At 38.7% G+C, this 16,929-nt stretch overlaps 1 protein-coding gene across 4 annotated transcripts in view; it reads left to right on the forward strand.

Moving 5' to 3' along the window:
- Nucleotides 1-16,929, forward strand: part of LOC132825833 (myomegalin-like) — a 138,688-nt gene that overhangs the window by 91,475 nt on the left and 30,284 nt on the right. For 3 of the 4 annotated variants that reach the window (XM_060841367.1, XM_060841364.1, XM_060841365.1), the window contains 5 exons: nucleotides 1,191-1,239; nucleotides 5,173-5,310; nucleotides 6,413-6,660; nucleotides 10,649-10,735; nucleotides 14,098-14,433. In XM_060841367.1, the coding sequence (XP_060697350.1) occupies nucleotides 1,191-1,239; nucleotides 5,173-5,310; nucleotides 6,413-6,660; nucleotides 10,649-10,735; nucleotides 14,098-14,433 (858 nt within the window). The remainder of the gene's footprint in view (nucleotides 1-1,190; nucleotides 1,240-5,172; nucleotides 5,311-6,412; nucleotides 6,661-10,648; nucleotides 10,736-14,097; nucleotides 14,434-16,929) is intronic. The other variant, XM_060841366.1, reaches the window with a different exon arrangement.

The raw sequence follows: 16,929 nt of genomic DNA on the forward strand, positions 1-16,929 counted from the left end.
CCCTAGATTAAATTAATCTCCTTTTTCAGTTTTTCACTGAATGTAACACTTATAGTCCTTCCAGGAGGCTAAAATGTGAGCTGAATGATTGAGACACAACGTATGTACCTTTTTTTGACAGGTATTTTTAAGGGAAATTGCCTTTAAAACATAAGAACTGATCACTCAACTTCAATCTAACTTGAAAATAATTTTTATACATTTTAAAACTATTTTCAGCACTTTTACTCACAGCTACCGTGATTAATAATGCTTATATTTTGCAATAAACACATCTTCAGCTGTATTAATCAAACCTTTACAACTTTTCCTTTTTAGTACCTCGAGTAAATGCTAAGGCTTTTTAAATTATATTTTTAACAGTGATGACAAATTTGCCTGGCTTCTAAAAGTTTTTGCGTAATACTTAGTGGATTTGGTTGAACACTGCTTGTGATATGAATGCAATTTGAGCTAGAACTGCCAATTGTGGCAATTTGCCTGCAGAACTTGACAGATGTTTTCAATTGTTAAATGAATTAAGATCTTATAGGAAACTAGCTCATTAACTACATGCGAAGATGTTAAGCTCCTCAGCGAATGGAATTAGATTCTGTTTGAATTGACGTTAGTACTTAAGGTTACTTCAAGCTGAGCCTGAATGCGTATGGGAGAGGCTGCTGGAAGTAGCCCGAGGTGTTCCCAAAAATTTTCAGAGAAATATGCAGTGAGATAGTCAATTCTGAATAATGAAGAAGCTATGTGTATTGCAATGGGGAGTTTTCTTACGATAAACCGTACTTCCTTTGTTGTGAATCAAATAATGTAATAACTAAAGATTTCCTGATGCAAGAATTGTTAAAACCAAAGAAAAAACAGTCAACATCAGTTAGCTTGAACTGCATATGCCTCACTAACATTAATAAAATGGGCTTTTTTAAAATGGAATTCTATTTTAAAATGGAATAATGAGAAAAACAGTGTTAACCTGTCAAGTCCTGTGACCCTTCATCAAAACCTGCCAGAGCTGCTGCGTTTCTCCCAGCATTTTCTGTTTTCATTTCACATCTCCAATATCCGAGGTTCTTTGGTTTATTTTATTTGCTAAAGACTGCTTTAAGGAATTTGCACTGGGCACAAAATTAGTTTTAAATTCATATTAACTTTGCCCTGAAATAATCTATGCTTCTTTGGCCATTTGTTTATTGCAGGTGATATATCTTCTGTTGGAGACCACACACTTCTTGATTTCTCTTCAAGGTAATGACAAAATGGAGATTCAGAACTTTTGCAAGCCATGATTTATGTTCTTTGTTTCAGTTTATCTGATCCCAATTTGACATATCATTATGCCTTTATAATCAAGATTAATCTATATTATTCACTAATTCCTGTTTAAAAAAGGACTTTGAGGTGCCGATCAGTGTGCTGTTATTTATTTTGACTTTGAAGAAATAAACATATATTTCCCAGTAATCTGAAATTTTATTTTAATTGTATTTTTCCTGGATATTTGATTGTAACACGCAGCAGGCAGATTTAATTTAATGATACACTGCTATTGTTATTTGTTCGTGGGATGCGCGTGTCAGTAGCTAGGCCACATGTATTGCCCATCCTTAGCTCACCACGGCCAATGCCAGAGGTACTATCTTCTTGAATCCCTGCAGTCCATTTGATGGAGGGACACCACAATGCTGTTGTGGAGGGAGTTCCAGGGTTTTGACGCAGTGGCAGCAAAGGAGTGGCATTATAGTTGTAAAACATAATAGTATGTGGCTAGGACAGTGGTGCTGTTCTCTTGCATATGAAGCCTTTTCCTTCTCATTGGTATATATTAAAGGTTTGGAAGGTGTTGATGGATGTTGGTGAGTTGCTGCAGTGCATCTTGTAGAGGGCGCACACTTCTGTCACTGAGCATTGGTGATGAAAAGAATGAAAGTCGAAGGTGGATGGGGTGATAATCAGTTAGATTGCTTTGTCAAGGGTGTTGTCAAGCTGCGTGAGTGTTGTTGGAGCTGTGCTTACGCCCAGTCAAATAGACCTTATTCCAGCTCACCTTTGACTTATACCTTATACATGGTGAAAATCATTGAGGAGACAGGAGGTGAATTACCCACCTCAAAATTCCTAGCTTCTGATTTGTTTTTGTAGCCATCACTTAAATGACTACTTCAGTTCAGTTTCTGATCAATAATAACCTCACAGAATGTAGATAGTGGAGAATTCAGCAATGATAATGCTATTGAATGTCAAGGGGCATTGGTTAGATTCTGTTTTGATGGAGATGTCCATTGTCTTCTGTGGCGTAAATGTTACTTGCATTTTCAATCTTTCTGAAGTATTAATGGCTTAGCAAGTTATTTGATTATTCTGCATAAGCAAATTCTACTTACAAAGGTGGATTCTGTGCCAAAACATTTCATTTTTACATTAAAATGTTTTGTGGGTCATTGACAATGCTTCAGTTTAATAGTGACCCTATTGTATTTTGGAGCATTTCTGGGCAAATGGGGCTATATACTCAGTGCAAGCTGCCACTTGTAGCAAAAACTCCAAAACCACAGACATTGACACTTTTTGGATACCTCAGTCATTTACACAAGTTCACTAATGCCAGCATTTTTAACCAATTTGATTCAAAAGAAATCAATTTCACAGCCAGCAGTTTGTTAGTTCAGTACAGCTAGCTTCTTTTCCCACAAATTTCTAAATTTCCCACAGATTTCCATTTTGTTAACAGCATGGATTAAATCACTCTGTTGGTTGTAGCTCGGTGTAAACAATATTAGTAATTGATTCATTATACTCAACAGCTATCATCTTACTATATCTTCATAGTAAACTTCTCGTGATGGAGAGGACAGTTGCTCTGCCTTCAAATTAACTGTTGCGCTACAATTCTTTTTACACTGTTTTTGTAAGTTTAGGTGACGTACAACATTTCTAACTTTAGAGGATTGAATACATCATCAATATCTTAAACTAATGAGCTTAATGATTAATGCATTATTTAACTGTGTAGTGGACAACTTTTTCTCCAAGCATTTTATTGCATTATTTCTATGATAGTGGTTACAGCTAATTTGAAATGCATCAATTTGTAAATCTTAATATAGTGTTTATTTTTGTTTATTACAGTCACTTGTTAAAATTAAAGGTCAGTCTCTTGATGTAGCAACACTACTTGTTTTAGGAAAACCAAGCCAAAAGAATTCCATGCATGTGCTATAAATTTCTTCACAAATGAAAACCATACTTTGGATATCCAGTTGACCATAGATGGAGAGAGCAGTAAGGAAATGGTTTAGAAGCTGAGTATATATATGAGGTGTTTATTGAGAGAGACCCAAAGGGCAGATATTGTACTTGCTAATTTTTCACGAGTTTAAATTGAACAAATAATCACTTTTAAAGCCATTATGCAGCCTTCCTGTGAATGTTTTCCCTATTTGCAAGATATACTATTGCAGAATGCTGTGATCCCAATATGAACCCTTAGCTCACTAAAGCCAAGTGGCATAAAACTTTCCCTATACTAAACCTAGAGTTTGCTCATGCAGCTTTTATTCAACTTCAGTCTGTTAGCCTTTTATAAAGCTTTCATGAGGTAGGTGATGGCCTAGTGGTATTATCACTAGACAATTAATCCAGAGACCCAGGTAATGTTTTGGGAACCTGGATTTGAATCCCACCGTGATAGATGGCAGAATTTGAATTCAATAATAATCTGGAAATAAGGATCCGATGATGACAATAGAACCATTGTTGATTGTCAGGAAGGACCCATCTTGGTTCAGTGACATCCTTTAGGGAAGGAAATCTGCCATCTTTACTTGGTCTGGCTGACCTGTAACTCCAGACACACATAGCAATGTGGTTGATTCATTGGTGCTCAGATCCCATGAATGATTTTAAAAAAAACATTTGTTTGAAATCTTTTTAATGCGGTACGGCAGTGAAATTTTTGTTCATAGCCTTGTACTTTAATAACTAATTGCCATGGAGGAAATGGCACGAGTGTAGTGCTAAGTGAGTCCAGTCCTCTTGCCCTCACCTCATAAGTCAGAATTTTGTGGCTTCAGCCCCTATTTGAGGTTTACACTCCAGTGCAATATTGAGAAAATACATTACTTAAAGTGTTATCTTTTGGACAAGACATTAAACAATTGAGATGAACATGAAAGAATCCAAAACAAAAGATTAGAAAAGAGGAATCTCCTCCTAGTGCTGTGAAAAATATTTATCTTTCAATGTTCGCCAAAAAGAGATTTGTTAATTAATTAATTAGTTGTTGCTGCTGCGAAATGGCAAGAAGTACATTGCTGGAGATAATCATGTTAAATAAGATTCTACAGTCTGTACTTTTAATTGAACAGCTTGTATATTAGACAAATTTGCATTGTGATATTTCATTCATGCATTTTGCACTGTTTCCCCTTCTGCAGTGCTTCACATGAAGGGAAAAATTGAATTCCATGGCAAACTAGAATGTAGGAGTACTTCTAAAATAGAGGAGACCATTTACATCACTGTTAGTATGAGTGGTTGAGGCAGGTGCTGTTCCAGCACCTTTGATTAAATTGAATAATCTGGTGAGGCTAAGAATTGCACGCTAATCCTAATGCATTTATTAATCTCATGCCACTGTTTCTAAGATAATGGATCCTCTGAATGCTGAACAGAAGAATTCTTTTAAGCTAGAGAAAGCAATCCATGTGCTCCATTCATTGATGCACTGAAGAACGTGCAAGCAGGAACACAATTTAGTTTATCTGTGAGAAATATTGATAAAAGTGGCTCAGTACCCTTATTTTGGAAAGATTAAGATTAGTTAATATATGGATGAGCTGATTGATGCATCTTCATGTTTTGATAGTTACTGTGTTCCTTTGGTTATTCTCTCAAAAATTCAGTTTGTCTACTTCATGTAGGCTAAAACCAAAAGTGGACTAGTTCTTTTTTGATTGGGAGGGAGCTGTTGGGAGTTCTCATAATTTTTTTTGTGCTTTAAGCAACTGTAAGAATAGTGCATGATTCCTTTCTAGGCTTCAATGCCTGTGCAATTGCCTTAGATGTACTTCAAACAAGTTTAAGGTTTATGGCTTCTGGCATGCACTTAATGTAAGCAAGCATGCTATCCAAATTTAGTCCCATCTACCGAGAGTCTCTCTTCTCCTTCTCTTTGGCTAGTCCTCGCAATCTCCAACATGAAGTTCTCTACCTTCGAAAGCAGCTAGAAAGTGAGCGCAAACAGTTGCACAAGCAGCTGAATGAACTTCTTCATGAGAATCAGGCCTTGTCACAGGCAACAAAAAATCAACTTGATCAGTAAGTTTATACTCTGCATTAATCTGGGCAATCATATGCAATGATAGTAGTTTACTATTGGAATAGTTTATTCAGACAAAAATATTCTTATTACAAAGATACTGCTGTTTGATCAACTTGAAGGAATGTTCTGGAAATATAGATGTGATAGTTTTTGAACTTTCAATTAAACTCTGGTGTAAATGCTACCAAGGGCTGGGAAGGAAGTTAGGGAATGGGAAAGGAGGATATTTGAAATTGGACAACTCCGTGTTGAGTCCTCCGGGCTGTAGGCTGCTCAGATGGAAGGTGAGGTGTTCCTTCAATTTGCAGCTTACAGCCCGGAGGATTCAACACTGGGTTCTCCAATTTCAAATAACCTCCCTTCCCATCTCCTGATTTCATCCTAGCGTTTGTGTAGATTAGAGCCTTAGTTGTCTGTATGGTTCAACTACTTATTAAATATTCAGGGAATCCAGCCTTTTGCATTCCAAGCGCTGAAGTAAGAGTTGTAATCCAAATTACAGTTGTCATTAAAATTCTGGTGTCATTCATGTAAATTGACTTGAAATTTACAGCTAAAACTGAGGATATACCATGATAAGACTATACTCTGGCACTAACAACAGCCTGGAGACAGATCAGTGTTGCAGTAGGCTATTTCTGGACAATGTCAGTTTTGGTTGGTTTACTGAAGAAAGTGCTGCAGTGGAATTAGCCTAGAACCTTCCGCTTTCCTATTGAGACAGAGTTTTTGTGAGGGGGTTTCTGTTCCAGACTGATGACTCCCACGAGCTGAAGTTAACGCGTACCAGCTGGAACGTAGTTCTTTGTGGTCTTAATACATCATAGGCGATTTTACAGCAGAATTCCTAAAACTTTTACAGTTTTTTAAAAATGTAAATAAGATCCAGCCATGTCCTGTGTCACATTTGGTAATGATCAGGATGATTTGGAGGCTCTTGTCAAGATCAAATTGAAGTGCTGCAGTCTTTTAATTTGTTGCTCACTGAACATATTGTCTTTGTTTATTGTGCTCCATGTATTGAAAGGAAATGTTTAAATCTAAGCTACAGAGAGGTGGATTATTATACGCAAAGCTGATTTTTTTTTCCCCCTGTAGGCTTTCAAAAGAGGTGCAAGAAAAGAACAAAGTTATTTATTGCCTACAGCAACAGTTGAAACATCAATCATATGTGCCATCCACCAGCCAAGTCTCTTCAGACTCTGAGATATCTGACAGAAATTCTGTTAGTTCACATGAAAGTCGATCAACCACATCTGAACCACCAATCCCTGCTGAAAATAAAAGAAAGTACCATAATGGTAAACAGCGAAGTTTTCAAAGGAGACTCTCATATAAGTCACCAGGTTAGTTGCATTCTTGCTGAGAAGGGACATTTGAGTTTGAGCAAAAATTCATGAGTACTTAACATTTGGTAGAAATCTTGAAACATTTCTTGAATTTTTTTTGCAAAAATGTAATTTTCTACAGCACGTTTTATGGCCTCAATACATCCTGGAGTAGTTCACAGCTTTTCAAAGTAATTTTAAAGTCAGTGATTTTGCAAAGTGGTTTTTAGTTGGTTTGCATATAACAGTCAGGCTGGAGGAACACAGCAAGCCAGATAGCATCAGGAGGTGGAGAAAACTTCAGGTTTAACCCTTCTTCAGGACTGGGGTTGGGTGTAGGGGGAGCTGCAGATAAAGGGGGTGATGGGGGCAGGGTGGTGAAGTGGGAATAGGTGAAGACAGGTGAGGGGTGTGACCTGGTTGGTCAGTGGCAGGGAGGAGTGGAAGGGATGGAAAAGGACTGGGAAGGAAGTTAGGGAATGGGAAAGGAGGATATTTGAAATTGGACAACTCCGTGTTGAGTCCTTCGGGCTGTAGGCTGCTCAGATGGAAGGTGAGGTGTTCCTTCAATTTGCAGCTTACAGCCTGGAGGATTCAACATTGGGTTCTCCAATTTCAAATAACCCCCCTTCCCATCCCCTGATTCCATCCTAGCCCCTCCCCATCCCTTCCACTCCTCCCTGCCACCAACCGGATTTCTTCCTTCCATTGACCAACAAGCTCATACCCTCTTCCTGTCTTCACCTACTTCCACTTCGCCATCCTGCCCTGCCACCCCCTTTACCTGCAGTTCCCCCTACCCCATCCCTCTATCCTGAAAAAGGGTTACACCTGAAACATTGACTTCTCCACCTCCCTGATGCTGCCTGGCTCGCTGTGTTCTTCATGCCTCCTGCCCATCTATTTTGGATTCCAGCATCTGCAGTAATTTTGCCACTTGCATATAACAGTTTTTAAAAAAGTGAAAGTTTTGTTATGATGACAATAAGTGACCACTATCTGGGAGATTACATTTCCTCTTCTGATAATGAGTAGGAATATTTAATAACTCAAAGTTTGTGAGAAGATTACTTTAATATCAAAAAAAGGTTCATTTACAAACAAGCTGATGAGATGGATAATTGTAAAATGTTGGTTCTAAAGGAATAAAATATAGAGTTATTAAATACGTTGTGGTTCTGTTTGCCGAGCTGGGAATTTGTGTTGCAGACGTTTTGTCCCCTGTCTAGGTGACATCCTCAGTGCTTGGGAGCCTCCTGTGAAGCGCTTCTGTGATATTTCCTCCAGCATTTATAGTGGTATAAATGCCGGAGGAAACATCACAGAAGCGCTTCACAGGAGGTTCCCAAGCACTGAGGATGTCACCTAGACAGGGGACAAAACGTCTGCAACACAAATTTCCGGCTCGGCAAACAGAACCACAACGTATTTAATAACTCTATATTTTATTCCTTTAGAACCAACATTTTACAATTATCCATCTCATCAGCTTGTTTGTAAATGAACCTTTTTTTGATATTAAAGTAATAGCTGTTCCTTCACTTTCCTTTAATATCTCTGCCAATGCTTCCAGGTTTCAAAATCTCCTGCATTCTGAAGTTTTTTGTTAACTTTAAAGCACCTTTTGTGTGTTCTGATTGCCATGTTACCCTTGAACTTTCTTTATACAATTTTTTTCCAAGAATTTGAAGTAGACTTTTTAGCTTTATAGTGTGAGTTCTTCAATGAAATATGGTATTGAGTATAATTCAGTGTATGGAATTGTATGATCAACCTAGCATCTTATTATCTGCACCTTCTTTTCAGTTTTACCATCTCTCTCTCTCTCTCTCTCTCTCTCTGTCTCTCTGTCTCTCTGTCTCTCTGTCTCTCTGTCTCTCTCTCTGTCTCTCTGTCTCTCTCTCTGTCTCTCTGTCTCTCTGTCTCTCTCTCTCTCTGTCTCTCTCTCTGTGTCTCTCTCTCTCTCTCTCTCTCTCTCTCTCTCTCTCTCTCTCTCTCCCCCCCCCCCCCTCCCTCCTGGCGCTCTCTCTCTTCTCGCGATCTCTCTTCTGTGACCAGTGGAGTGCCACAAGGATTGGTGCTGGGCCCTCTACTTTTTGTCATTTACATAAATGATTTGGATGTGAGCATAAGAGGTACAGTTAGTAAGTTTGCAGATGACACCAAAATTGGAGGTGTAGTGGACAGCGAAGAGGGTTATCTCAGATTACAACAAGATCTTGATCAAATGGGCCAATGGGCTGAGAAGTAGCAGATGGAGTTTAATTTAGATAAATGTGAGGTGCTGCATTTTGGGAAAGCAAATCTTAGCAGGACTTATATAGGAGTTGAGAGGTCATGTTGCGGCTGTACAGGACATTGGTTAGGCCACTGTTGGAATATTGCGTGCAATTCTGGTCTCCTTCCTATCAGAAAGATGTTGTGAAACTTGAAAGGGTTCAGAAAAGATTCACACAAGTTTGTTGTTACGGTTGGAGGATAAAAGCCATGGGGAGAGGTTGAACAGGCTGGACTGTTTTCCATGGAGTGTCGGAGGCTGAGGGGTGACTTTATAAAGGTTTACAAAATTGAGGGGCATAGGTTTAGGGTGAGAGGGTAAAGATATAAAAGGGACCTAAGAGGCAACGTTTTCACTGAGGGTGGTATGTGTATGGAATGAGCTGCCAGAGGAAGTGGTGGAGGCTGGTACAATTGCAACATTTAAGAGGCTTTTGGATGGGTATATGAATAGGAAGGGTTTGTAGAGATATGGGCCGGGTGCTGGCAGGTGGGACTAGATTGGGTTGGGATATGTGGTCGGCATGTTCTCTCCCTCTCTTTTCTCTCCTCTCTCTCTCTCCTCTCCCTCCCTTTCTCTCCTCTCTTTTCTCTCCTCTCCCCCTCTCTCTTTTTTTCTCTCCTTTTCCCCCTCTCTTTTCTCTCCTTTTCCCCCTCTCTTTTCTCTCCTCTTCCCCCTCTCTTCCTTTTCTCAATTCTTTAGTAACTGTCTTGTCAATACCCTTTTAGGCCTTAAACCTATCTAATTTCCTCTATCTTTCCTACTCGTTGAAGAGATTTTTTTAAAAAAGAAAATACTGCTATCATTTGACCTTGAAGCAGCAATACTGCATTATTCTGAAAGCTGTCAATAGACTTACAAGTGCTGAAAGTTCAGCAAGGGTTGTGTTTCTCATCCTAGTTTAAGGTGCTACATAATTTATTGTTATTTAATCAGTGATACTATTCACATGGAAATAAAAGACAGTAAGATTGGGACACTTTGATATTGAGACTGGAGGAAATTCAGAAGAGCTCCAGTGTTTGTAGTTGCAGCACCTGAGTTGTTTCATTTCAATGCAAAACAGTGTGAAGATTGTCTATATACTGTCGTTTAAATAAGCAAAGCTCCCTTAAGTTAAAGCAACTTTCAAAATGCAAAGTCACGTACTGATATTTATAATGTAATCATGATCAGAAAATGAATTGTGAGGAAGTAAAAAACTAGAGTTGTGCAGAGCAGTGTCATACATGGGAAATGGAGGAAAGTTATTAAAGCTGCTAAGCAAGAAAGTAAAGGTACAGCGATTTGTATAAGTCAAGGAAGTGTTGCAATCACTCTAAATGATGTTTTTCAATTGGAAGTCGAGTTCAGTCGTTCTTCAAATATTTTAACCACAGATAAACTTCCATATGAACTGCATGCACCCTCATTTAATGTTTAGTCTATCAACCTGTCCTGTGAGTATTAGATTGAGTGCTGTATTATAGGCTAATATTTATTTGTTGTTGAAAGTTAGAACTAATATGCGACTTTATTTCTTTTGTAAGAGTGCGTGGCTACAGTGTTAAATTAATGACTACTTTGCTTCTGCATTCCTTTTGGTTTCATTCTGTAAATTTAATGAGCATATTGCATATTTGAATCCGTAGTTTAAAATGTAATCTAGAATATGTCAGGATATTGTGGTAAGGTTTTTAATGTGGTACTTCACTGGATATTCTCAAATATCAACTTTTTGTCTCCTAGCAACAAATGAAAACTCGAGCATGCCAAGTGATCCACGGAATAAAGAAGTAAGACTGACATCTCCAGGTGCTCCAACGCAAGTTCCAGGTTTGCATGCATCTGTGTTCACTCACATGTTCGCACTCAAATGAAACTTTGGTTTAAAACTTTAAATACTTCTTCTGTCTTCCATTTTTATCATTGGGGAGGTTTTGTGAAGTGGTGAGACCATTGACCACCATTAAAGCATTTGTTGTTGGTCTCTTTAAGTCCAGTAAAGGTTTTTAATTAGATTAGATCAAGAGCAGCATGGTGGCTCAGTAGTTAGCACTGCTGATTCCAAACTCAGGTGACTGTGTGGAGTTTGCATGTTCTCCCTGTGTCTGCATGAATTTCCTTCGGGTGTTCTGGTTTTCTCCCACAGTCCAAAGATATGCACGTTAGGTGAATTGGCCATGTTGAATTGCCCATAATATTAGGTGTATTAGTCGGAGGGAAATGGGTCTGGATGGGTTACTCTTCAGAGGGTCGGTGTGGACTTGTTGGGCCGAGGGGCCTGTTTCCACAGTGTAGGGAATATAATCTAATCTAATCAGATTACCCAGCATCATTTTCAGTTTTAACTTTTGTACATATTGAGTAAATCAAGTTATCAGCCAACTTATTCATTTTTAATACACATTATATTTCCATTGTATGTGAGACTTGTCAGTAGAATCGCATATAATTGTCATTAGTTTTAAAATGTACATTTTAAGCCAGTGCAAAAATTAACTGTAGAGGTGTGGCTCATAGTCAAGACAATCCTTTTAACAATCCCTGACGTGAAATGTGCAATATTACACTGGCTACTTTATAATGCATTTTTTTTAAACGACTTATGAAAGATGCACAGTGGGCGACCCATCTGATATTGCCTACTTTATACTATTTCTAAATTGTAACGTAACTTGTGATGTGCAATACATCTGGGTCAGTGCAAGAAACTACAGACTAACGTGCAGTGTTAGCTTGTAGGCAGATTCTATAGGGGCTAGATATTCTTTACTGTGTTAGCATTGTGTGAGGGTTCATGGAAGAAAGCTACGATAATACTAAAGATGTGCAAGCATTCAGTTCAAGAGCACTTGTCAGAATAAATATCTGAACAATTCACTTATTTCACAATTATTAGTTGTGTTATTAGAGGTAGGAAAGACAGCCAAATTGTTTGTTTAAGAACTAAACATTGTGGAGCATGTGAAAATAGGTCACGTGGCATTCTTCTAGAAGAGCAAATTGCATTTTATTGTTGACCAGTTGAAACAAATGTATATAGTATTTAAACATAAAGTCTCATTAGTAATAAGGAATATTGTGTTTTTGATATTTGCTAGTATAGAAATAAATGAATATGTTAATTGGCCTGTTCACTATTTAGTTTTCCTATCCATGCTATCTTAACAACCCAAGGAAAGAAAATCTGAATACTTACTGTTTTGTTTCCAATAATTTTCAAACATTTTTCATCAGTAAAGTGCTGAAGGAAATTCAGAATTTTAATAGTGAATGACTGTAATAGGTGGAAATGTTCAGAGAGCAGGCACATTGCAAATGGTATCTCTCTGTTTTGTATATTTAAATTATCCTCTGACTTGATGTCATGACAAGCTGTTGAATCTGGAAACGTGGCTTATTTCCAAACTGCAAATCTTTACAATTAGGTTGGAAATGCTTCAGCAAGGTCAACTATTTTAGAACATAGAACATTACAGCGCAGTACAGGCCCTTCAGCTCTCTATGTTGTGCCAACCTGTGGAATCAATCTGAAGCCTATCTATCCACATTTTCATTCATATGTTTATCCAATGACCATTTAAATACCCTTAAAGTTGGTGAGTCTACTACTGTTGCAGGCAGGACGTTGCACACCACCTACTACTCTTTGAATAAAGAAACTACCTCTATCATTTGTCCTATGTCGATCACCCCTCAATTTAAAGCTATGTCCCTCATGCTAGCCAGAGGAAAAGACTCTCACTGTCCCCCATCTAACCCTCTGATTATCTTATATGTCTCAATTAAGTCACCTCTCAACCTTCTTCTCTCTAATAAAAACAGCTTCAATTCCTTTAGCCTTTCCTCATAAGACCTTCCCTCCATACTAGGCAGCATCCTAGTAAATCGCCTCTGAACCTCCTCCAAAGCTTCCTCATCCTTCCTATAATGCAGTGACCAGAACTATACACAATGCTCCAAATGCCGACACACGAGAGTTCTCTACACCTGCAACATGACCTCATGGCTCCAAAACGCAATCCCTCTGCCAATAAAAGGGAACACACCATATGCTGCCTTAACAGCCCTATCAACCTGGGTGGCAACTTTCAGAGATGTCTCTGCTCATCTACACTGCTAAAAATCTTACCATTCGCCCAGTGCTCTTTATTCCAGTTGCTCCTTCCAGCGTGAATCACCTCCCACTTTTCCACATTAAACACTATTTCCCACCTCTCAGCCCAGCTCTGCAGCTCATCTATGTCCCTCTGTAACCTGTAACATCCTTCAGTACTATCCACAACTCCATTGACATTAGTGTCATCCGCAAATTTACTAACCCATCCTTCTACGCCCTCATCCAGGTCATTTATAAAAATGACAAACAGCAGTGGACCCAAAATAGATCCTTGTGGTACACCACTCTTATCTGAACTCCAGGATGAACATTTCCCATCAATCACCATCCTCTGTTGTCTTTCAGCTAGCCAATTTCAGACCAAAACTGCTAAATCACTCTCAACCCTTGCCTTTGTATTTTGTGCAATAGCCTACCGTGGGGCACCTTATTAAATGCCTTACTGAAGTCCATATATACCACATCAACTGATTTATTGAGATGACCTTCAACAGTTCAACGTAACTTATTATTTTACCCATTATTTATGGATGTACAATTAGTTCTGTGTGAATTTGTAGTAGAGGTGAGTTAATTTGAAACATTCAGGGGGATATTGGACAGTAATCTGGAAAGAGTTTGCAGGGGTTTGAAGAGAAGGTTGGAGGATGGAACAAATGAATGGCTCAATCAGATTGTTAGGGTAGACATGATGAGCCAAATGGCCACCTCCTTCTATGCTGTTTTAATTCTATGCAAAGATTCAGTAGTAGTTCTTGAAATTAACTCCCATTGGTGAAACCTCTGGCTTCAGTTGCATGTTAATTCACCTCCCTTGCATTCATCTATATGTTGATAACTAAATTTTTCTGTATAACTAAATTATCTTTTGAATAAATCCAATCCTAATTACTCCAGAATTTTATATCTTTGAGAGTTCTTTTCAATAGTTTATTTTGTTCCCCACAGTGAGATAATTAAATCAATTTCTTAATGCTGGTTTTCAAATTACCATGTAATTTTCAATCTAATTCTCAATCCCTTCGGTTGTTTTTCCAGTAAAATGGAGTGATTTCTTTGTTTTTCTATAATACAGAAAAAGTGGAAGGATTCCCAGTTCCAGAAGAAGTGTTGCCCACTGGAGTTTGGCTAGTTGACTACACCAGTGCTCAACCATCCTTGCTTAATCAAAGATTGCTTGAGCTCCAGAAAGAGAACTCAATCCTTCGCGAGCAGTTGGTGCACAAGGAAGATTTGAATGAGACACTACAGACAGAACTTAGTTTGCATTGCTCCATTTTAACAGACAATCAGCAAAACATTGATAAGCAAACTGTCCATTCACCTAAGCGCAGTGATCGATCTTTAACAACAAATAAGCAAAGCACAACTTCCAAAAAGTCGAAAGAAGATCCTTCGCTAAATGCTGCAGGTAATTTATTTTTATTAACGACTTGTAATTATTAATAACAAACATTTTAATTTATTATTTTAAATGTGCCTTTTCAAATGGCCGTAAGAAATCCAGTGACTGAACCAGAAGTGAAGAGCTTAAGTTGTGTGCCTGAAAGCTGGGATGAACAGCTTGATTTCTGAGAACGTTCTTGAAGAAACTGAGAAGCAAATGTTTTAGGGAGACAGTCCAACCAAGGAAGCTGACAGTCAGAGATGTGAATGTTAGCAGTGATAAAGGGCAGGAGACAGCTGCATAGGATGTGTCTGGGTTATGAAATGATTCAAAGTAATTTAGGGCCTTAAATTTAATGCACTGAGTTATGAAGAACAACTATAGATCAGTGAAGGCTAGGTTAAGCAGGAATTTGTACAGGACAGGAATTATGCATTGAAGTCCAAGACAAATTGGAGTTGCGAACCTAGGAACAAGAGTGAGCTATTCGGCCCTTTGAACCTGTTTTGTCTTTGACTGAGATGACAGCCGATCTGCAGCCTGCAACATATAATCATGTATGTGCCTATTCCTAAATTTTGCTATGTGAAATTTGAGGGTTGAAGACCATTAAAAAGTAAAAGAGTATCTCAAGCCAGGTCATAATAAGCTCTGTTAAAAAGCACACAGCATCAGGTTATAGTCCAACAGGTTTATTTGGAAGCATTAACTTTTGAAGCGCTATTCCTTAATCAGGTAGCTGTGAGACAGGATCATAAGACACAGAATTTATAGCGAAAGATTACAGTGTCATGCGACTGAAATGATGTATTGAACAAACCTTTTCAGTTACATGACATTAATCTTTTGCTATAAGTTCTGTCTTATGATCCTGTTCCACATTACCTGATGAAGGAGCAGTGCTGTGAAAGCCAGTGCTTCTAAATGAACCTATTGGATTATAACCTGGTGTTGTATGGTTTTTAACTTTGTCCACCCCAGTCCAACACCGGCTCCTCCACATCATAATAAAGAAACTCTGTGATGAAAGGAATGTGGAATCTTCAACTCTGTTTAAGGTCAAACAGAATAAAAAGATTGCAAATGGTCCTATTTAGCCTGAGAGAGGGATCAAGCTAGGGCAATGTGGGGGAAAGAGGTGATGTCTCTACCAATAGAGCATGGCTTATGTTAAGGGCCAAAGACACTAAGATCAGTCTGTCCGCCAGTACAGAGGCAAAATACCAAAGTTGTAAATCTGAACAGAAAGTATTTTTAAAATCCTGAATTGGTATGGCACTGCCTCTTAAGAGGGATAATAAATTTAAGGGCAGAATTGCACCTGAGATGAACATAAAGCCAAGAATCTCTCTCTCACTCACACACACACACACACACACACACCCTTTGTCCACCTCTTCCATTCTGGACTCCTCCACCACATGGAAAGACCTTGTCTGCTTACCCTAACCATTGCCTCTCATGATCTTATCAACCTCTATAAGGTCACCCCTTAGCCTCCGATGCTCCAGGGAAAACCTCCTATAGCTCAAATCCAACTGGCAACTTCCTTGTAAGTCTTTTCTGAACCCTTTCAAGTTTAACAACATCCTTCCTGTAGGAGACAGACCAGAATTGCACATGATATTCCAAAAGTGGCCTAACTAATCTCCTGTACAGCTGCAATATGTACTTAATACTCTCACCAATAAAAAAAGCATATGAAACGCCACCTTCACTATCCTATCTACTTGAGACTCCACTTCCAAGGAACTATGAACCTGCACTCCAAGGTCTGTTCAGCAACACTCCCCAAGACTCTTACCATTAAGTCCTGCTCTGATCTGTCTTTCCAAAATGCAACACTTTACATTTATCTAAATTAAACTCCATTTGCCACTCCTCAGCCCATTGGCCCACCTAATTGTACACTTCTTTGCTGTCCACCACACCTCTAATTTTGGCATGATTTGCAAACTTACTAACTATGTTCATATCCAAATCATTTATATAAATGACAAAAAGCTGTGGGCCCAGCACCAATCCTTGTGGCTCACCACTGGTCACAGGCCTCCAGTCTGAAAGGCAACCCTCCATAATCACTCTTCTACCTTTTGAGCCAGTTCTGTATCCAAATGGCTAGTTCTCCCTGTGTTCCATAAGATCTAACCTTGCTAACCAGTCCACCATGAGGAACTTTGTTGAAGGCCTTACTGAAGTTCATATAGATCACATCTACAGCTCTGCCCTCATCAATCCTCTTTGTTACTTCTTCAAAAAACTCAGTCAAGTTTGTGAGACATGATTCCGCACTCAAAAAGCCATGTTGACTATCCCTGATCAGTCTTGCCCCAACAAATACATGTAAATCCTGTTCCTCAGGATTCCCTCCAACAACTTGCCTACCACTGATGTTAGGCTCACCAGTCTATAGTTTCCTGGCTTTTCCTTACCACGTTTTCTTAAAGCACTACATTTCTGATGATGGTCAGGCATGTAAAATGGGAGAAATCCTGGTTCCAAAACATCTGACCTTTTAAA

The sequence above is a fragment of the Hemiscyllium ocellatum genome, chromosome 21, assembly GCF_020745735.1.
Source record: "Hemiscyllium ocellatum isolate sHemOce1 chromosome 21, sHemOce1.pat.X.cur, whole genome shotgun sequence".
NCBI classification, from domain to species: Eukaryota; Metazoa; Chordata; class Chondrichthyes; order Orectolobiformes; family Hemiscylliidae; genus Hemiscyllium; species Hemiscyllium ocellatum.